This window comes from Martes martes, assembly GCF_963455335.1.
Source record: "Martes martes genome assembly, chromosome: 1".
Classification (NCBI taxonomy): Eukaryota; Metazoa; Chordata; class Mammalia; order Carnivora; family Mustelidae; genus Martes; species Martes martes.
Genome location: NC_137888.1, coordinates 113551902 through 113573933, shown reverse-complemented (window position 1 = coordinate 113573933; position 22032 = coordinate 113551902). Strand labels below are relative to the sequence as shown.

General features: G+C 40.6%; 1 protein-coding gene across 1 annotated transcript in view; it reads left to right on the top strand.

The window, feature by feature from the left end:
* The window catches only part of ATP13A4 (ATPase 13A4), a 131226-nt gene that overhangs the window by 13381 nt on the left and 95813 nt on the right, over window positions 1–22032 (top strand). The window contains exon 2 of the mRNA XM_080818045.1: window positions 19484–19657. Within this exon, the coding sequence (XP_080674171.1) occupies window positions 19484–19657 (174 nt within the window). The remainder of the gene's footprint in view (window positions 1–19483; window positions 19658–22032) is intronic.

Here is a 22032-nt window from a genome sequence, read left to right as displayed (position 1 = left end):
AAATGCCCTCAGAAAAGGAAACTTACTATGAGACAGGTCATTTCCTTGTGAGACAGAATGACTATTATAAAGACTTCTCCTATGCTGAACTGAAATATGGTTCTGTTAAACTGAATTCATTAGATCTACTTCTTTTGCCTTTTGGGGCCACCTGTCAAAAATCAACTCCCTTTTCTCAGGAATTTAAAAATTGTTCCTATATGTCCCCCATCTTCATGCCTCCTGGTATTTCTTCTTCAATCTAAACACACTCAGTTTCTTCAACCACTCTTCATGTGGCATAGTTACCATGAACTACTACATCAACGACTTACTATGTCCCGGGCCCATTGCTAAGCACTTCCATGTGATACATTATTCACAGTAACCTCATTGGGTAGATACTATCACCACAGGTGCAAAGACCACATGTTTCCATTGTTTCTCTGTGGCAGGGTCCACCAACTTTGACTGTGGGTGATATCTGGCTCACTGACTTCTCTGAAAATAAAATTTTGTTGGAGTACATCTTCTTGCATTTGTTTACAGATTGTCTCTGGCTGCTGTCGTATGTTGATGGCAGAACTGAATGGTTGTTAGAGAAACCATGTGGATCGCAAAGCTGAAAATATTTTCTATCTGGCACTTGACAAAAGAAGTTTGCTGATCCTACCCTTTTCCTTCTGATCTTACTTTAAAAAACCTTTTTCTTTATTGTCCAAATTTTGCATCCACCAACGATGGTTTAGGAGAGCTCTGGAAAGGCTTGGGCTGGGTGTGTTTAAGGATTTGAATGGCTGTCAGCATGGTCAGTAGATATTTACAAATTACTGTGGAGGAAAGTGCCCTGTTTGGAAGCCTGGGTTCTTTCTAATCTGGTTCTTTCTAATTCTTCCATTAACCATTCCTTTTGTGTGAGGAGTCTCCCCTTGCTGGGCCTCTGTTTTTTTTTTTTTTTTTTCCCCATCTCTAAATAGATTTAGATCTGTAGGATCTGTCAGATGTAGTTACACATTTATCTTCATTTGGTTATCCAGACCCTTACTTACCAGCATGAACATTGGTGTCCAGATGTACAAGAAGCTTCATCTGTTGGAAATAGTAGAGCCATGTATAACCAAGAGCCAGTGGATCCTTAGATTCCTCAGATCATGGAATTTCAGATAGAGAAAATCACTCAAAGATAATCTAGTCCAACACATTCATTTTTTAAAAGTTTTTATAAAGATAATCATAGATTCACATCCATTTGCAAGAAATAATACAAAGAGATTCTGTGTATGTTTTACCCATTTTTCTCCATTGGTAGTATCTTGTAAAACTGTAATAAAATATCACAATCAGGGAATTCACACTGATAGGTCAAGATACACAATATTTCCATCATTACAAGTATTCTTTGTTTTGCCTTTTTATAGTCCTATCATTTTCCCCCATCCATCTCTACTCCTTAAGTCCTGGCAACTACTATTCTGCTTTCTGTTTCTCATTTCAAGAATGTTATATAAATAATATCATACATTATGTGAACTTCGAGATTGACTTTTTTTACCCAGTGTAATTCCCTGGAGATTCATCTAAGTTGTGTGTATCAGTAGTTCATTCCTTTTTATTGCTGAGTAGTTGTCCATGACATTTCATGGTGCCATGGTTTTTTTTATTTTTAAAAGAAATGATTTATTTATTTGACAGATAGAGAGAGCACAAGTAGGCAGAGCAGCAGGCAGAGGGAGAGGGAGAAGCAGGCTCTCTGCTGAGCAGGGAGGCCGGTTTGGGACTCTATCCCAGGTCCTGGGATCATGACCTGAGCCGAAGGTGGTTGCTTAACTGACTGAGCCACTCAGGTGCCCTGATTTATTTAAACCATTCATCCATTGAAAGACACTGTAGTTGTTTCCAGTATTTGGATATTATGAATAAAATTGCTGCGAACATTTGTGAATAGGTTTTTATGTGAACATAGGTTTTTATTTTTCTGGGATAAATGCTCAGGAGAAGAATTGCTGGGTTGTATGGTAGTTACATGTTCAGCTTTTAAGAAAACTATCAAATTGATTTCCAGTGTGGTTGTACTATTTACATTCCCATTGGCAATTATGAATGATCCTGACTCTCCAAATCCTCACCAGCACTTGTTATTTTCACTGTTTTTTATCTTAACCATTTGGACCATTTATCTCTAACCATTCTCTATATAGCTGTAGAATGATATCTCATTATGGTTTCATTTTGAATTTTCTTAATAGCTAATGATTTTGAATATCTTTTTGTGTGCTTATTTGCCATGTGCATTTTCACGTCTTTTTTTAATTATCTGATTGAATTGTTTGGTATTTTACTTTTGAGATTTCAGTGTTCTTTATGTATTCTAGATAGTAGTTCTTTATCGAATATGTGGTTTGCAATATGTTTGTAATGTGGATGTCCGATTTCTCCAGCACTATTTGTTGAAAAGACTATTTTTTTCTTTGTTGAATTGCTTTTGCACATTTGTCAAAAATCAATTGGGCAGAGTTATATAGGTCTATTTCTTGGTTTTTATTGTGTTCCATTGATCTATGTGCCAGTGCTACACAGTCTTGATTAAGGAAGCATATAATAATTCCTGAAATTGGGTAGACTTGTTGTTTCCATTTCCTTCTCATTTTTTTCAAAATTGTTTTAGCTGATATAGTTCATTTGCTTTCCATATAAATTTTAGAATAACTTTGTTTATATCTACAAAAAATCTTACTGAGATTTTAATAGGAATTGTGTAAAATCTATATATTAAATTCGGGAGAGTTAAAATCTTTGTTATGTTAAGTTTTCCATACCATGGTTGTGGTGTGTCTCTTCATTTATTTAGAATCTTATTTGATTTCTCTTAGAACATTTTATAGTTTTCAAAATGCAAGTCCTATTGTGTTTTGTTAGATTTACACCTAAGTATTTCATTTTTTGAGAGATTGTAAATGGTCTTGTTTTTCAAATTTTGGTATTCAATGTTTATTACTAGGTTATAGAAATATAATTAATTGATTTTTATATGTTTATCTTGCATCTTATAACCATGATTAACTAACTTATTAGTTCTAGGAGGTTTTGTTTTTTGTTTTTTGTTTTTGTAGAGTCCTTGGGATTTTTTTTTTTTTAAAGATTTTATTTATTTATTTGACAGACAGAGAACACAAGTAGGCAGAGAGGCAGGCAGAGAGAGAGAGGAGGAAGCAGGCTCCCTGCGGAGCAGAGAGCCGGATGCGGGGCTCGATCCCAGGACCCTGAGATCATGACCTGAGCTGAAGGCAGAGGCTTTAACCCACTGAGGCACCCAGGCGCCCCAGGATTTTCTATATAAAAATATATCACATGCAAATAGGAACAGTTTTAAATTTGTATGCTGTTTGTTTTTTTTCTTATGTTGAATAAAAGCAGTGAGAGTTTGTTTGAGATTGTTCCTAATCTCACTGGGAAAATATTCTCTATTTCGTCATTAAATATAATGCTACCTATATGTTTTTAAAAATGCTCTTTATCAAGTTGAAGAACTTTGTTTCATTCCTGGTTCCCTAAGAATTTTTATCATGAATGTGTGTGAAATTTTGTCAAAAGTTTTTTTCTGTGTCATTTGATAAGATCATGTGATTTTTGAATTAAAGAAACTTTTTTTTTTGTCTGTTAACATTGATTTTTTTTTTTTTTGCATAGATTGATTTTTGAGTGTTAAAGTAGCTTCCTATCCTTGGAATAAATCTTACTTAGTAATGGTTTATAATTCTTTTACTTTTATTTGTTAATATTTTGTTGAAGATTTTTGCTTCTATGTTCCTGAAGAAGATTGGTCTATAGCTCTTTTATTTTTTTTCCCCTTCTTTCCTTCCTTCCTTTCCTCCCTCCTTCATTTATTAAACACTTAATATGTGTGATTCCCTGTGCAAGCTATTAGTTATACAGTGAGGTGGTAGAGGAGGATACACTTCAGTGGGCTAGTGCTCTGACAGCAGAATATAGAAGTTTCTGTGAGAACACAAAAGAAGCTACAGCCAATTCCTGGATTATTTCAGTGGGAAAGTACCAATTGAAAAGAGTCTAGATGCATGAATAGGAGTTTACCAGCAAGCCCAGTTAGGGTGAAGGACATTCCAAGTGAAGGAAACACAATGTACAAAGGTACTGAGATGTAAAGGAACAAAGCACATTCCATTCAGAGAACTGATTGTAGCTTGGCAAAGCTGGTGTGCAGGTGTATGTGTGTGTGGTGGAGTGGGACTGGGAGAACAGAGAGTTGAGGCTGAAAAGATAGTGTGGGGAAGATTAGGAAGAACTCTGTATGACATTCTAAAGGGATTTAAGGGTTTTAAGTAGGTAACCAACCATACTGGTTTGCCTGGACTTTTTGGGCATTGGCACTAAAGGTCACATCCTGAGAAATCCTTCAGTGTTGGACAAACTGGAATGGTTGGTCATAATAAGGAACTGAAATCAGATGTCTGCTTTAGAAAGGTAACTCTGTAGCAATGTGGACAACCCTGTGGAGAGAAGTGAAACTGGGACATGAAGGCTTTTGCAGTGATTCTAGTGTGAGCACTGGTTGACCTAATAAGGCGGGAGTATCAGGGATGGAGAAGAAGAGACCAATTTGAGAAATATCTAGGGGACAAGATGACTAGACCATGGGATTAATTAGATGTTGAGGGAGAAGGAGAAAACTATTAAAGGGAATTCCTAGATTTCTGAGTTGTGCAACTGGGTGTGTAGCGATGGTGGTAGTGCTAATGCAGGGAGAGAGGAGTGTGTGGTTTGATTTTAAACTTATGATTAATTCTGACTGTGGAGGCATCATAGAAGGAGTTTTATATGAATGGTGTTTTTAAAGAATGCTAGGTTTTTTTTTCCTTCTGGGAAAGGGACCAATGAGGTTGGACAGGTATTTGCCAAACAAAAAAACTCCAAAAAGCCTGCTTGAATTAAGGTATACTGGTGAGTAAGAAAAGACATTTCTAGGAACGGTGATAGTTATAGGATATACTCAGTTTAGGTGCAGTTTTGCCTGATATGGCTCTGATTAGACTGAGGGAAATAAGGAAAGACAAAGGCTTTGTTTTGCTATAAATACAGGGCAAGGCAAGACTACCTAACTCGTGTGCTATTAATGGCACTGGGGCGCTAGATATGGATTACAGAGGTTCTTACAGAAATGTTGAGATATTGATCTCCTCTAGTTATAGGCGTCCTCATCTATTTATGTGATGTGCACTGTGCAAATATTGTCATTTTAGTATGGGTGCCATTATATGGAAAAGATGTGTAAGCACTGTGCTGGGGAAATCCCTTCTTTTGTTGGGTTTAGAGTTAAACTTAAATTGACCAAAAAATACACCTCAGTTTTTATTAGAATGCAAAATAACAAAGCAAAAATTAAGTTTTCATTTCTTTCTGTCTCATATATCTTATTTTTTCCCAGCTTTATTGAGATGTAATTACATGTAACATTGTGTAAGATTGAGGTGTACAATGCAATGATTTGATATATGTAGATATTGTGAAATGATTATGTTCTTTATAAACAAAAACTTGGGGATTTTTTTTCACCATTCCTTTGTGGGACAAAAGTTATTATTTCTAAAAAAAAAAATGTGTACCCATTAAAATAAAAGTAGCTGAAAACTGGTCATTTGTCTGCTGTCTTTGAAATAAGTGGGAATATAGCTATTAGTATTTGAACTCTTACAGAATGACTGGCCCTTTAATAAGTCATTATTATGAAATAGGGGAGGAGCTTGATTAAAAAAGAACGAGCTGGGGCACGTGGGTGGCTCAGCAGGTTAAAGCCTCTGCCTTCAGCTCAGGTCATGATCCCAGAGTCCTGGGATCGAGCCCCATAACGGGCTCTCCGCTCAGTGGGGAGTCTGCTTCCCCCACCTCTCTGCCTGCCTCTTTGCCTACTTGTGATCTCTGTCTCTGTCAAATAAATAGAATCTCTAAAAAAAAAAAAAAGAACCAGCAAAAGTACACTGATGTTCATAAAGAATGTGTGATATTTCCTCTTTTTTATTGTAAAATGTATTCTTATATATCTATATAAAAGTGCACAAATATTTTTGTAGAAATCAATGGATAATTATAAGGTGAACATTTATTAACTGTTGTCCAGGTTAAGAAATAGAATAATGCCCAAGCAGTTTGGAATAACCAGTTGTAGGGGACATTAATGTGATGATGTTGTGAAATTTGAATATGGTTTGGGTATGTGTTGGGATAAAAACTCATTGACCTGGAAAAAAAGGAGGCCAGTGAATGAAAAGCACACTGTAAAAAAACATGTACAGTCTGGTTTCCTTTTGGTAAAAGAAACAACATATATGCAGGAAGTTGTTAATTGTGGTGATCTCTGGGTTGTAGGAATGTCAAGTTTTTATTTGTATTTTTATCTTCTTATCTTTAAAGTACGTATGTATTGCTTCTGTAATAACAAAAACATAACATCCCCCAGATGATGTCATAAATATCTGGCCCAGCATTAAATGCCCTGAATTACCTTGTGTCAGTTGGGAGTGGCATCCCAGGATGTTTGAAAAATGTAGAAATTCTGGCCCCCCTTATACCCCACTCTTCTCCCAAACACGTTCCATTCTTATCAAGTTACTCATTTCGCTATTACCTACCCTAATTTTACCTTTTGCCACATCTGTTCATTTGCTTGAAATTCTTCAGGTGATTAGGAGGTTCCTCTTCCACCTGCCACAACCAGAATCAGGCATCACAGCCTGACGGTGACATGAGAAACTGAAGTGAGAAACCTGTGCCCAAGGCTGTGCTCAATTCTGAATGCCAGTTGTGGAAATGAATCAAGTTGTCTTGTCACACTGGGGAGTTCTGATGCTCCATTGATGAATACGGCACAGTGGCTGGGGAGTCACACTGTGGCGTGGTAGCTCCCATTCTCAGGGTCAAGCATGGGGCTTCCTGCACGTCGCATGCTCCCTCTTCCAGGGAGCTGTCTGATAGCTCCCCAGCAGGTGGCCTGCACATGCCTGTTGGCACCACTTTGCACAAATGGTGCAACAGAAACCATCCGAAGCTTGAACGAGGGTCACATGGGTGGCTTTGGAGTAAAAGCAGACATCTCCCTGGAGAGGATTTATGATGGATACTTCAGGAGACTGCAAGCTGTCACACAGCTGGTGTTAGGAAAGTTCTTATTACAATAATTACAGGTATCAAAATTTAGAGAGATTCAAGAGATCATAGAGTCCAACCCTCTTTCTGACAGATGGAGAAATGGAGGCCCAGACAGGGGAAAGGACTGTTTTATTGGACCACAGTAGACTCGAACCCCATCTCCAAACCACTATTTTTTTTCCCCTACACTAGTGGTTGCAAAATTGTGGGTATGACTCTTTTTTTAAACATGTAGTTTAATTTAATTTAATTTTTTTGTGTGTTCCAAAATTCATTGTTTATGCACCACACCCTGTGCTCCATGCAATGCATGCCTTTTTAATTTAATTAATTAATTAATTGATTTAAAGATTTTATTTTTTATTTATTTGACAGAGAGATCACAAGTAGGCAGAGAGGCAGGCAGAGAGAGAAGGGGAAGCAGGCCCCTGCTGAGCAGAGAGCCCAATGTGGGGCTCGATCCCAGGGTCCTGGGATCATGACCTGAGCCAAAGACAGAGGCTCCAACCCACTGAGCCGCCCAGGTGCCCCAATACATGCCTTTTTTAATACCCACCACCAGACTCACCTAACCTCCTCCCCCTCTTCCCCTCCAAAACTCTCAGTTTGTTTCTCAGAGTCCATAGTCTCTCATGGTTTGTCTCCCCCTCCGATTTCCCCCATCTCATGGGGTATGACTCTTGATAACTGTTAATGTTATTACTTTGGGCTCAAGGCCATGCATGCCCAACAAACACTGGTAGAACCTTTAGAAGCAAAAGTAGAACTCAGTCATTTGAGAGTGTGTGGCAATTTTTGAAATGCATATAAATGTGCAAAAAATATGTACAGCCAATTTAATAATAATTCAAAACCTGTACAGTCATTGCCTGAGTCAAGAGAGAACACTGCTAGCAGTACAGAGGTTCTCCTGGGGCCTGCCCTAACTATGACCCATCTCTGCTGTCTGTCCCGGCTCCATGAGGAAATGACCTCTCACGGGGCTTGTATAATTATAATTTTCTTGCCTTTAAAAATATTTTTCTAATTATGTATGCATACCATAACAATATTTTTGAGGTTTCTGTGATTGAAATCAAACTGATTATATTCTTTTGTGTTTTGTTGCTTTTGCTTATTAGATTGGTAAGATGTACATTACTACACAAAATTGTAGTTTATTTGCATTGTGTCAGAATATATCATTGTAAGATTATACTTTCTAAAAAGTCAGTTCTATTTTCATGGACTTTTGGATTGATACCAGCTTTGAATTTTTCTTGTTTGTGTTCCTGGTACCCAGATACACAGGTTTCTGTAGAGAAGATACAAGTAGAACAGTTGAATTGCACAATGTGTGTGTCTTTAACTTCCCTGTGTAATGCCAAAGTGCTTTCCAAAGTGGTCTTGACAATTTATCTCACCAGCAATGTTCAGAGAGGATTCCTCATTCTAAGAATGGGTGGTGACCATTGTTCAAGCGCATGCTTTCAACTCACTTCCACACTGTGGAAAAGATTTCCGGCCTTCTCAATGAGAGAGCTTGATAATATAGTGCTTTTCAAAATGAGTTTTATCTACCCAGGCCCTGTTTAGGCATAAACTTGCAATGGAAATCAATATACTTATATTGATTTTATGTTGTTTGAACAGGTAGAAATGGAGTTGTTCTGGTTGAAAGGGCAGTGTTTGGTGTGTGCGTGTGTGCTAAGTGGGAGGGAGTTTAGAGTACACCTGGACCCCAACCTAATGTCTGGCACATGGTGTAATTATTAGTAGAGTTGTCTGAAATGGAACAGCCTTCCACAGGAAATAGAGTTTGCTTCATTGGAGGTGTGGGAGTTTCACATTATGAGAGAAATACAGGATCGGGTCATCTCTGATCTTTCCCTCTCTCAGAGTTCATGACAGCATACTTCTCCCTCTTTCATTTTCTAAAATTATAGGGTAAGTAACAAGTAATCATACCTGGGGAGAAAGACAAATAATAATACTTAGGGATACAATTTATTGTTGGGATAAATTCTCTATTGGTCAAAGAGTAGGGGGCTGACTTTGGAAGGAGATCATTGCTTTTCCTCTGCTCTCTCTCTCTCTCTGTTTTTATCTGAGAATTCTCTTAAGATCTCAGCTTTCGGAGTGCTTGGTGGCTCAGCTGGTGAAGCATCTGACTCTTGGTTTCAGCTTAGGTCATGATCTCATGGGTCATGAGATTGAGCCCTGTGTTGAGCTCCGTGCTCAGCAGGGAGTCTTCTTGAAGATTCTTTCCCTTTGCCCCTCTTCCCACTCACACTATCTCTCTTTCTCAAATAAACAAATAAATCTTAAAAAAAGTCTCAACTTTCTTCTCTGAAGAATGACGTTTGGCAGAATGTTTGCTATGATTCACCAGGTGCTAATAGTCAATGATTACCATTTTTGTCCTCTCTGTTTACCAGTCTAATAATATTCCAATCTAAGGAATTGGTACCATATAATTGGAGCCATTGGTGCACTCAAACAGTATCTGTGGGCCTGTTGTGTGCCGGGAACTGTTCTACTCTGTGCCAGGGATCCAGCAATGAACAAGAGAAACCAAAGCTCTGCTCTTGTGGAACTTACATGCTAGGAACAGATCACAAAAAAATAAACAAAAATACCAGAAGGAGATAAGGGCTTGGAGAGGTTTAAAATAGGATGATGTGCTAAAAAGTCATTGGGTGCCTTCTTGAGACCCCGTGGTCAAGGAAGCTGAGATCTCAATGATAAGGGGGACCAGACTTGTCAGGGCATCCCTCAGGGTTTAATAACTAACCTTAAGTCTAATTACCCTCATAATAACAACAGCCTATATTTGAATAATGCTTCTACCACTGTTATTCATTTCATTGTCATAACAGTTTTGTGAACAATAGCGTTCTTAACTTTTAGATGGGGTACTGACTTCCGGATGATACAATTGGTAAGTGGCAAAACAAAAATGGTCTTGAACCCAAGTGTTTGGTCTTTAAATGTGGCCTTTTCCCCTTCCTGCCCAGTGTTGAGTCTTTATTCTGTTCAGTGGGTAGGCTGCCTGGACAAGCCAGTAGTCCCCCATACTGACCTGTCTGTGCTTTGTTTTACGTCACTCAGACATCATTAGAAGAGAAGTTTTAATTTCAGCACCACACAAGAACCTAGAAAATGCCTCTTGCCCAAGATTGCCAGACCAGAAGATTAGGATGTTGCTGGCAGAAACCACCATCTGCTTGCTGGGTGGAGTCCCTCTTGCCTATTTCTTCTCCCTTCGCAGTTTGAGCTTGTGAAAACCTGTTTAAGGGAAACCTAAGAACTTGTCTGGGCAGCACCTACACTAGCTCAGATGTGAGCAATTAATAAGAGTTCAAGCCGTGTCCCCCATGACACCCGTCAGACAAGGATGTCAGAGAGCTGAGGACGGAATGTCTTCAGGACAGGCAGGCTGGGGTGGAGAAGGAAACAGTTTTAAGTAAGAAGGACCTGTCTCTGTTATCTAGCAGCAGGGTGAGTAAGGATATATTCTTGAACTTCTTTGAACCCTACCTTCCTTATTTCTTGCCCATGGCTGATATTAATGTCCTTATAGAGTTGTGAGGGTTAAATCAGAATGTGGGAAAAAATAAATATTTAGGATGACAAGGACATACTAGAATTTTTTTTTTTTTTTTTACATGAACTGATTTTTCATGAGCTTCAGCCAAGCTAGATGGACAATTATTCACAGGGCACGGTATTACCACCCTGGCTGCCACTGATGGGTGGGACCGTTTGTTTTTCAGCCTTCCAACTGGTGTGACAAAGAGGAGTTTCCATAGCCCAGGCTGGCAGCATCCAGAGCAAAGAAGAAACTGTGCTTAGTCAAAGGATACCGAAGTCCCACACATATCTCTTCTTCCTGTTCCCATAGTTGGACTTCTGCCCAGCTAGGAAGACCATAGGCAGTGGCCTCTTCCTCTGACTTCACCCAAGGACACCAGTTTTAGGGAAGCCATGAGAGGTCCGCTTGCTGGGTGTGGAGGGGGAAAGATGGAAGTGTAAATTTTAAGGATTCAGCAACTTTTGGCCACTGGCTACCTGCAGTAGAATACACATCCTTGAATCCCAAAGTCCCTCCCAAAAGTGCAGTAACTGGCCTGACATGACTGGGTTAATTGTAACACCACAGTACGCTGACCTTCTGCCTTAAAATGACATTTTTTTTTAAAAGATTATTTATTTATTTATTTATTTGACAGACAGAGATCACAAGTAGGCAGAGAGGCAGGCAGAGAGAGAGGGGGAAGCAGTCTCCCTGCCGAGCAGAGAGCCCGATGTAGGGCTCGATCCCAGGACCCTGGGATCATGACCTGAGCCAAAGGCAGAGGCTTTAACCCTCTGAGCCACCCAGGCGCTCCTAAAATGACATTTTGTCCTGATATACACTTCCATGTTTTCAGATTCCACACCTTTGCTGCGGGCTAGTTCCTCCTGATTGGAGTGACTTTTCTTCTACCCTCCTTTCCTCACTGTTGAAATTCCAAACCTCTCCAAGTCCACCTCCACGAACAATGCTCCTGGAAAGCGCTTCCTAATTATCATCTCAGTGGGACATCCTCATCTCTTTGAACCTAATAGCATTTTTCTCCTAGTGTTTTTCAGATAACACTCAATATTTTCTGCCCAGAATCATATTTTAATTAATTAATTACTAATTTATTTAATTCATTATCTCCCTTGTCAGCTCCTGGAAGGTGGGAAACTTATCTCTAGCAGACCTACTTTATCCATGGCCTTAGACACAGTGGGCAATTTGAGCTGAACTTCAGGAAAGGCACCTGAAGACTTTATGCTGGGAGGTAGCACCTAAACATTTTTATGATGAGTTCCTCAATTCTGGGGCCTGACACCTGACACAGGTGTCATTCCATTGTTTCCCATAGTAATTGTGTGATGTAAGGCTTTAGCAAGAGAACCAGGAGTCAATGGCCAGAGAGAGGACATTCCAAGTTAGGAATGAGAAAAAAGTGAGAATCCAGGGCTGGAAATGAAATTAAGTGACATTCCAACTATTTTTCATGGGGTAGTGAATGGTGGCCAAGTCACCAGACTCCTTAGGATCCCCTCAAGGCACAAGCTTGCCATGAGTTAATGGAGATCAACATTGTTAATGGAAAATGGTACTCAGCTGTTAAGTAGTGATATATTTCTTTATTCCTAAAGTCATTTTTTAGTTGGAGTAGTGATATTTCTTTATCCATTTCTAAAATAATTTTGTTTTTTATGTAGATATTAGTATAATTAGTATACTCTACTGGGAAATTATTATTGTTCACTCACAGGCATTGTGAACACACCTTTTGGTCCAGAGCAGAAGCCTGGGCAGCAGATCTTCATATCAGTTTGTTCTTTGCAGTCCAGGCTCTTGTTTTGCCTCTGTTGATGGTAAGGAGTTTGTGAGACTCAGTCTTACCTTTAGCATCTTTTCAGCTCCTAGAGACAGACAATAAGGAGGAAGAAAAAGAAAAATGAAAGTCCTCGTCTAAGAAACCTAGCCTTAAAGATTAACTTGAGTGTAATGCAAATACATTTCCTAATGACCAAAGTAGAGCAGTATCTCAAAGTTGTTTGTGTTTCATTTTCCCCGTACCTTGGAATGACTTAATTTTTAGAGAATCCAAGAAATAGATAAGTTAAACTAGGGCTAGGAACAAGAAGTGTAATGGTTCGTTACCATTCCTTCCTTTCTTCCTTCCTTCCTTCCTTCCTTTCTTCCTTCCTTCCTTCCTTCCTTCCTTCCTTCCTTCCTTTCTTCCTTCCTTCCTTCCCTCTTTCCTTTAGTACAGTCACTTACCGATTTATTCATCCATCCAGCACATATCTGCTGACTACCTACTACATGCAGATAATGTGCCAGGTGCTAGTTAAACATATTGGAGGAAACAAACTTGAAAGGATTCTGAACTGATAGAACTTAAAGTCTTGGGGGTAGAAAGGAGGCAGTTAGAGCAGCAAGCAAAAAATACTAGGTACGAATTGTGAAAATGCTAAAAAGATATAAAAGGTGGGTGAGGTCAGGGGTTTATCATTGTGTAGGAGACTGGCTAAGATGACTCTGAGAAGAACATACTTGAAGGAGGCTTCCACAAATGAGAGATAGCCAGCCGTGAGAAGACCCCGAGGCAGGAGAGGGTTCCGGGGCTGTGTTTGGCATGGCCAGGGCAGACCGAGGTGGTACAAGAGTGGCTTAGTTTGGGGTGGGAGGCTGGTGCAGACCACAAGGGCAATTTGCTTTCTTTCTTAACACTTTAGTTTTCCGCATCTGTTAAATGAGGGGCTGCACCCACTACTGACCTTAGTGGGCACTTGTGACTTGTGAATTCTTTTCTACCATAGATTTCAGTATCAAAATTCTCTGGGTCTCCTCTGAGTACTGAGGAGGACATCCTGGCACTAAGACTAGGGACTTGCTTAGGTTAGGTGGGGGAAACTCAATACCTACTTAGGTTTCTCAACCTTAGCATTGTTTGGAGTCAGAGAAGTTTTTGTTGTGGAGGTTGACGGACAGCTGTCCTCCGCACTGTGAGATGTTTACCTGCACTGGGGGATATTTACTAGCATTCCTAGCCTCTACCTAAAGCTATGTCAGTATCACCTCTCACCTAGTTGGCAATGACCCAGAATGTCTCCAGATATTGCCAAATGTCCCCTGGAGGCAGGATCACTCCTGGTTGAGAACCACTGGCCTTCAGGAGGAGGCTGTAACTCTGATGAGTAGCCCAGTATGAGATGAGAAATGAATCTGACATATGGCCTCAGGGTGGAGGAAAAGAGAAAGCATGGCAGGACCATGAGAAACAGGGGAGCACCTGCTCATTTAAAGGGGAGGCATCTCTTATTCTGATCGAGTCTTTCTTCCTTTTTTCCTTTAGGTGCTCACAATTAGATTGTCTATATAATCCTTGGTTCATGACACTCTCCTTACTTGGCAATGCTGAGTTACATTAGTTCAGTTATCTCTTTAATGGGTTCTTTATAATAACATGATGACTCTACCACCCCCAGCAAAAGCTAGGACCTGGATAATAGTCTACATTTGACAATGTGGTCCTGCCTTGTCTCAGGAGGGGTACCCATTGTTCTATAGATTGTCTTCATCAATTCCTCCCCTTCATCAATCAATGCTTTCCTTTTAATGTAGCTTTCTTTTACTTAAGTCTATCCCAAAAATACACTTTAAATTTTTGTTGTTTTTAACCTTGTAAAAATGTTTCCATGCTTATGTAATTGTCTGCACCAACTTTTATCACTTACTAGTACGTTACTAAGAGTCATCCACGTTGTGGAGTGTTGCTGTAGAATTTGTCTGAAGTGCTGTGTAAGATCCCAGTGTGTGAAAGTACTGCAGGGCCTCATCCTCTCTCTCGCCAGTTGGTTTTGGGATAGTTCCTGGGTTATTTGGTGTTCTCTAGCTGAATCTTCCAGTACAAGAATATGGGTACTGTGCTATCATGATTTCTGATTTGTTTTATTTTATTTTTTTTAAATTTTTAAATTTTTAAATTTTAAGATTTTATTTATTTATTTGACAGACAGAGATCACAAGTAGGCAGAGAGGCAGGCAGAGAGAGGGGGTGGGGGAAGCAGGCTCCCCGCTGAGCAGAGAGCCCGATGCAGGCCTCGATCCCAGGACCCTGAGATCGTGACCTGAGCTGAAGGCAGAGGCTTAACCCACTGAGCCACCCAGGTGCCCATTTCAGATTTATTTTAAAGAAAAGCTAGAAATCAGAATGTTTATGTGAAAGCAACTGGGGGACCAATATAAAGTTTTAAGAAATGCTTACCAGGCCAAGAAGAAACCTGTCTGCAGGCCATTCTTCTTGAGCCTCCAGTTTAAGATTTCTAGATTCAGTCATTCTGGTTGAGAATATCTCATGTTGATCTAGAAGTCAAATGAACTTAGAAGATCCTTGGGAAATCATCCTTCAGCATTGAAGTGTTGAGCAAGAAGCTACTGAGGTAGAAATTGGAGTAAGGTGTGTGGTGGGGATAAACAGTGATGTAAATTGCATTCAATTAGTACAATTTAGTACAGTGAAACATTCTCTTCACACCCAAAATTTGGAAATAAGGGAAAAAAGATTATCTTAAGGAAGAGAAACCTTAAAAAAAAAAAACACCAAATCACTTAAACTTTCAAATATTTAGTGGAGCCAGTAAAGAAATGCAAAATTGTCTTAAAGAGAATAAATGGCTTCCAGGCTAATGGGATTTTACCGTAATTTGATTGAATGAATTACAATGAATAAAGAAGGCATGTCAATCAGGGTGGGAGATGGTCATAGAAGAGTCCAGAGCCCATTTTAAGCACCATGCTTGCATACGGCGCCACTGGCAGGACAATCAGGCTCGGAGACGGCGCTGTTGGGAAAAGAAAAACTCTTAATACCTACCCATGTATTCATCTGGTCTTGTGACTGTTGCATACATCTCACTCTCTCATTCCAACTAGTTTCTTGGACCTGGTGGCCTTGAATCTTCTCTGTGAGAGGATTTCTGCTAGCTCACTGTGGGACTAGAATGCTGAGAGCCACTCTCAGGACTTGGCGAGCCCCCAGATGATGACATTACCCTAGAAGCTTCCTGGAGTCTGTCAATGCCCTGCTCTCATCACCCTCTCATGTGCATTTCCAGAAGCATTGTCTTCATACCTCTACACTCATTAAATGCTCACTTAGTGTCAGGCCCTAAGTTCAAGTACAGAATGTAAACTCTGGAAAGATCAGCCTTGATCCAGACTCAAGAACCTTCTAAGGAAGAGTTTTACCTAGACTGTGGGAGCTCTCTGAACCTCTATGGAGAAGTCTATTTGTATGCATCTGTGCGTGCTTTTTTCTGGCGATAGGGTCTATAGACTTACGGGGCTCTGTTGGCTGAGGTAGTTGAAACCACTGCTTTGGAGAGCATAAGTCTGACTTCTTGCATATTGGGGTTCTGCAGAGGAGAAGGCCTGGCCTCCTGGCAGTCAAAGATTAAGCCCTTAGGAATGCAAAGGACCTAGATCTCCAGGGACAGAGGGAACAGAAGAATCTGTGGGTAGCAGGGGAGATAAAGAAAGGGACAGTGTGCTATTTCATAATGCATGTAGACTGCCATGAGTGTGGTATTCTTTTGACATTTTCTCAATATTCTCTCTCTCTCTCTCTCTTTTTTTTTTCTGGCTGATTTATTCCTTTTTGTGGGAGGTAAGTGTAGGTGGAGTGCAGAGTAGCAAGAAGGTGCCCTCAAGAATTTTCGGGGAAGTGGGAGGCACTCCATAATGTAGGAAGTAAACTGCTACAGGGTCATAACAAACAACACCATGCTAATTTTTGCAATTTTAAATCTAATACCTATGAATAGTCCCTGCAATGCAATTTACTTCCAGTCAGTATAATTCAACTTACGTCAATAAGCAATAATTGAACACTCCTTGTCCACATTATTCCAGCCTTTCTACTAAAAGTTTGACAATGGATTATTGGTCATGAGCTATTAACTGAGGTAGTGTCCACAGAACTGAAGGCAGGCAAGCTTTGAAAGCAACACTCTGGTGTAACCAGGGGATATTTACCTGGTTTGGCTGTGACACTTCTGGTCTACTGATGTACCAGTGTTTTTATTAGAAGCACCCAATTGAGATGACAATTTATATAGTCATTTTTCTATATAACCCTATATTGCTCTAACCATGTTTGTTCTTATCTGTTTATTTGTCTCTCTTTCCATTAAAATAATGAGCTCCTTGAGGCTAGCGACATCATCTCATTCATCTCTGTGTCTAGCACATGTCTTTTGGTGGACACTTAAAAATTATTTGTTACATTGAACTGAAATCCAAGGCAGAATGAAGAAGAACCTTAGAATGGAAATGACCAGCTCACATTATCTGCCCTGTGCTGCAGAGGTCTAGACCAGAGGTCTAGTTTTGAGTTACTTATGAGCTTTATGCTTTGAGAAACTTATTTAATCTCTTTCAACTAAATGGAAGAGTAGATGCAAAGTGCTTGGTGAAGGGCTTCGAAGTGCTCAATAAATCTTAGCTACTGTCGGGGCGCCTGGGTGGCTCAGTGGGTTAAAGTCTCTGCCTTCGGCTCAGGTCATGATCCCAGTGTCCGGGGATCGAGCCCTGCATCAAGCCCTGCATCAGGCTCTCTGCTCAGCAGGGAGCCTGCTTCCTCCTCTCTCTCTGCCTGCCTCTCTGCCTACTTGTGATCTCTCTCTGTCAGATAAATAAAATAAAATCTTAAAAAAAAATCTTAGCTACTGTCGTTGTTACCAATAATAGTTGCTAATCACATCTATTATATATAATAACTTTAAACTTCAGTTTTCTTAGCTGTAAATTGAAGGTAATAATTCCTGTTTACATTATTTTGATAATGAACATGAAGACAATTTGGAAACTATAGAGGGCTCTCATTGCCTAGCCCATAAAAGAATACATGGTAACAGGGATATCCGTGCTTCTAGAATTGGTGTAACTCGGACATATTACATGGGGGGCTCAATTCATGGGCAATATAAAGAAACTTTTAAATATAACATTCAAAAAAATATGATACCATGTCTGGGTTGTCAGGTAGAAATTGACCTGTTCCAAACTGTAGAAACATTAAAAAGCACATGGGAAGAGATCATGGGGTAGCCTCAGAACAGGTATGGGATTTAGGATTAGGATCCTGTTCAATATGGGGTCAACAAAGCATTGCTTCAAGAATGATGAGGGGGCAGAACCATTCCAGGCCTGGCAGCTGGAGAGCAAGAGCTTGAGTTTGGGACAAGAGAAGATTCATGTCAAGAGAGACATTCGAGTTTTCAAAATTGGCCAAGAGCTTATGTTTCCGAGTTAATGTGAATACTTTATCCAAGGCATGCCAAATGTGGACAATACCTAAGGCAGATGGTCAGCACCTATAGGCACTGCTAATATGAGGAAGGCCCCCCCAAATTACACATGTAAGCGCCTTTAGCCAAAGATCACAGAAACCCTTCTGGTAATGTAATCTTCTGGTAATGTCATGTAATCTTTATCAAGTGAGGCAAGGAAGGTGGCTGATTTAAAGTTGTGTCTTCCAGCTCCCTTGTTATCCTAACAGGCAATCCTAGCAGGAGCAGAATGATTGACATGAGGAATCCTTAGATCTAAATGTCAATAACTGAGCGGTGGAATTTCAGGTCTACTTCAGGGGAAATGGTTAGATGGTAGTAGAAGCAGCAGTAACCAGCAGCATAAGCAGCAGCAGCAGCAATAAACGCATGTGTAGCCCTTACGCGTAGTAACTTATTTAATCTTTACCATAACCCTGTGAAGTGGGTTCTATCACCACCCCCATCTTATGGATGAGAAACTGAAGAATAAAGAGGCTAAATAACGTGCTCAGGGTCATACCCAGCAAGTGGTAGAGTTAGGCTTTGAATCCAACGTGTCTTGGTCCAGAGAATATGCTTTTATGAAGATAGTCGATTTCTCAGTTTTGGCCACGAGGATCAGTATAATGGATACCTTTGACTTTGTGTGATAGAACTGTGGAACTGAGGCCATAAACTTTAGGGCTGGTTTTCCATTCTGTCTCAGGCTGTACTTGAAAGGAAGAAGGTTGTCCAGATTGTAAATATATTAGAAGACTCTTCTCTTGCCGTATTTGTATCATTCAGGATCTCAAATCCCCTCCCAGCTCATAGCAAGGGCTCAATAACCCAAATAGTTTCTATGAATTTCCCCCCATGCTGTGAAATTCTTTGTGCAACTGAACAAGGGTGGAGGGTGGGAATGCACAGCCCCACCCTAAACCCCTGACGGCAGGTTCACAGTTAGTTATTCACCCTCTGTGGGTCAAACACTTTCATCACATCCAGACTACACCCTCAAAGCCTGTTTCTATCCTCCCATGTGACTGCTGGTCATATGGTCCTCCCATCACTCAGCTCATAGTCATGTCTGTGAAGGCTATGGATCAAATGTGGGTTTGACTCTTGGAAGCAGAATTCCTAGCTTGGGGCCCTTGGCCAGGTCTTTCCATTCAAGCTTTCTGAGCTCAACCTTATCATTTATGTACGAAGGTAATATCATTCTACTCAAGGAATGTTCAAGAGACTTAAGATAACGTATCTCTTAACATAATATTTGGCACAGAGTAACCAGGTGCTTGAATTATAGAAACTGAGTTTCCCAGTTTGATTGCGACTTCCTGGAGGCCTGGGAACACGTGGTATTTTGTTAGGGATTCTTCTCCAGTTTCTCAGTTTCTCCTCGACTTCTTCATTCAGTTTTATCACCAAAATCCCAACTGGTTGATTTGCTATTTACTGTACTTAACCAATATTTGGGGTCATTTTGATTCTTCCCCAGGAGATATTTGGCTACCGGACTCAAGGCTGCCGGAAAACTCTCTGTCTTGCTGGATCCATCTTCTCATTTGGGATCCTCCCCTTGGTGTTTTACTGGAGACCCGCTTGGCATGTGTGGGCAAATTGTGTCCCGTGTTCCTTACAAGAGGCAGATGTCGTGTTGCTGAGGACAACGGTAAGTGTGCATCTGGCTTTGTACCTGGCGGTCCTTTCTCTTGGACAGCTCATTGCAGGATGGCTGTGGGAGACATGCACATGGAAAGTTCCATCACAACCTTGCATTTATTTACCAAGAACTCAATAATTTGTGTACAGCAGGATTTCATTAAGAAGACCTGCTTCACAGGACATTCCTTCTAAACTTGTGAGTCTTGTGCATATTAGAGCCTGTATAAACCTCTGAATAGCTGAAAGTAATGGGTAATGCGAAGTAGTTAAGGCAGGCAGCAAGATACGAAGTTCACATGGATGCTTCTCCCATGTCCTGATGTATCTACTATCCTAGTCCCCCTCGAGCAACTCTGCAGGAGGGGATGGGAAGAGGTGGGGAGAAGACGGGGAGCACCCCTCTGGGGGGAGGATACTGTCTTCTGTTGATTTGAGAGAGCCATAATCTTTGAGGGAGTGTGTTGCATCCTGCAGATAAGCTAGGGTGAAAAAAAAAAAAAAAAGCAACCATCTTGTTCTGAGCTCATTGGCGCGCGCTCTCTCTCTCTAATACAAAGTGCTGGTGTTAGGCAAGTTTCCCTGAATTTACTCTGCGAATACTTCCTCCTGGCATTCATTCCACTTAGGCAATGTGTGTCGTTCTTGTTCCTGCTGCCACGTCAGCTCCACAGGGGAAAGGATTATTTCTAATTAGCTAATTGCTGCATTAGTTCCTGCATGTGGTAGGGATTCCATAAATACATAGAGGCCTATAGGCTGAAGTGGCTCTTCCCATTGATAGGAGTCAAGATACAGTCTCACGGAACGATCCGTCTCTGACTGACTTTTAGTGAGCGTTTCTCACAACACATCAGCCCAAATGGCCCAGAATGGCAGCCAAACTATTGATAAATCAACCTCTGCTGGGCTGTTAGCACCTCTTTATATATAGCAATGTCTCTAGGTAATCACACTATTTAATGTGGCGAGAGGGGAGGATAGCAACAAGTCCTAAGTGTGAAACCAGAGGCACCTCCTCCCAAGCTCTACTATCGTTCTCAGGGGCCAACGCTCTTGCTGCTGCAGAAACAACCTCAGGAACAGAAAAGCTTCCTGCCTTTCAGAGTGTACCGCCAGACTCTCGGGATCTGAGAATGAGTGGCTGGCCTAGCTGTACTGTCTGAGACCGCGGGCAGAGTCAAGGCACAGACAGGAATAGGAGGAAACGAGCAAGAAAATGGCAATGGAAGGGAGGAAAGTGAGAGAACTTGAGGGGAAGTGTGTAAAGGGAAAATGAAGAGGGAGAAAAGAGAAAGAAACATCCAATAAGAGAAACAAACAAATTGTCAACCAACAGGGAACGAGTGTACCGTTTGGGATTCGGAGTCAAGAGGTCCTAGCACTCCAGATGTGTGACACCTCGGGAGTGTTACCTAACCTTTCCGGACCTTGATTTCCCCATTTGGGAAATAGGCCTAGGAAGAGTACTTGTTCTTGCTTGTGTTGGTGTGAGGATGAAATGAGGTTGTGGATTGAAAAGCCTGTTGCAAACTGTGAAATACATGATCGAAGATCATTTTAATTGTGAGTGAGTGTATGTATTATTGCTGAAGCAGCTCTGAGAACTTGCTTTACAGAAGAGTCTGCTCTGGGCTAGGTGCCCACATATAACAGGCTGCTTTCTGGAAGCTGTGCCCTACCCTTTTGAGCCAGGAGCATTCCCTTCCAGGATGGGGGACATGGGAAAGAGGTCTAGGGCCTTCGAATCCCCAGTATTCTACCCATGCTCCATGAGGTCACCTCTCCCGGTGGCATGTGGTCAACTTTGCACCTGGCTACATACTGGAAAAAATTTAAAAACACTGGTGCCTTAGGGTGCTGTGTTCCATCCTCTTCCTCTTTGTTTCTTTCAAAGTGTTTTCAGCCCTTCTCCCATCTCACTGCCCTCTATAACTAATCAGAGCCATCTAAACCAGCTTCAATCTTGCCTTTTTCATCTTGATTTCAACTTTAATTTTTAATTACCTCCTCTTATGTGTCATTTTAAATGGATTTGCTATGCCAGAAACTCTCCAAATAAATGAGGTCCTAAATTAGTCTTTATGTAATTAGACTAGAACTCAATTATACCAAACATTCTTACAATCTGAGCTTTAGATAAAAAGAAGCTTTGGCCACCAATAGTTTAAAAGTCTGTGGCTAGGTTATTTGCATGAAATGACACCTTAAAAATTGTTTATTTGAATTATATTGTGATAGCTGGACTATAAAGACCTCCCATTAAGGAGGGTTAAGAAAACTACTACCTGAAAATGTGTTGTATGTCTATTTTTCATGTTATTAAAAAATCAGTACTTGGTATTTATCATCAATCTCACACTGGTAAGATTACAGATCATTAAC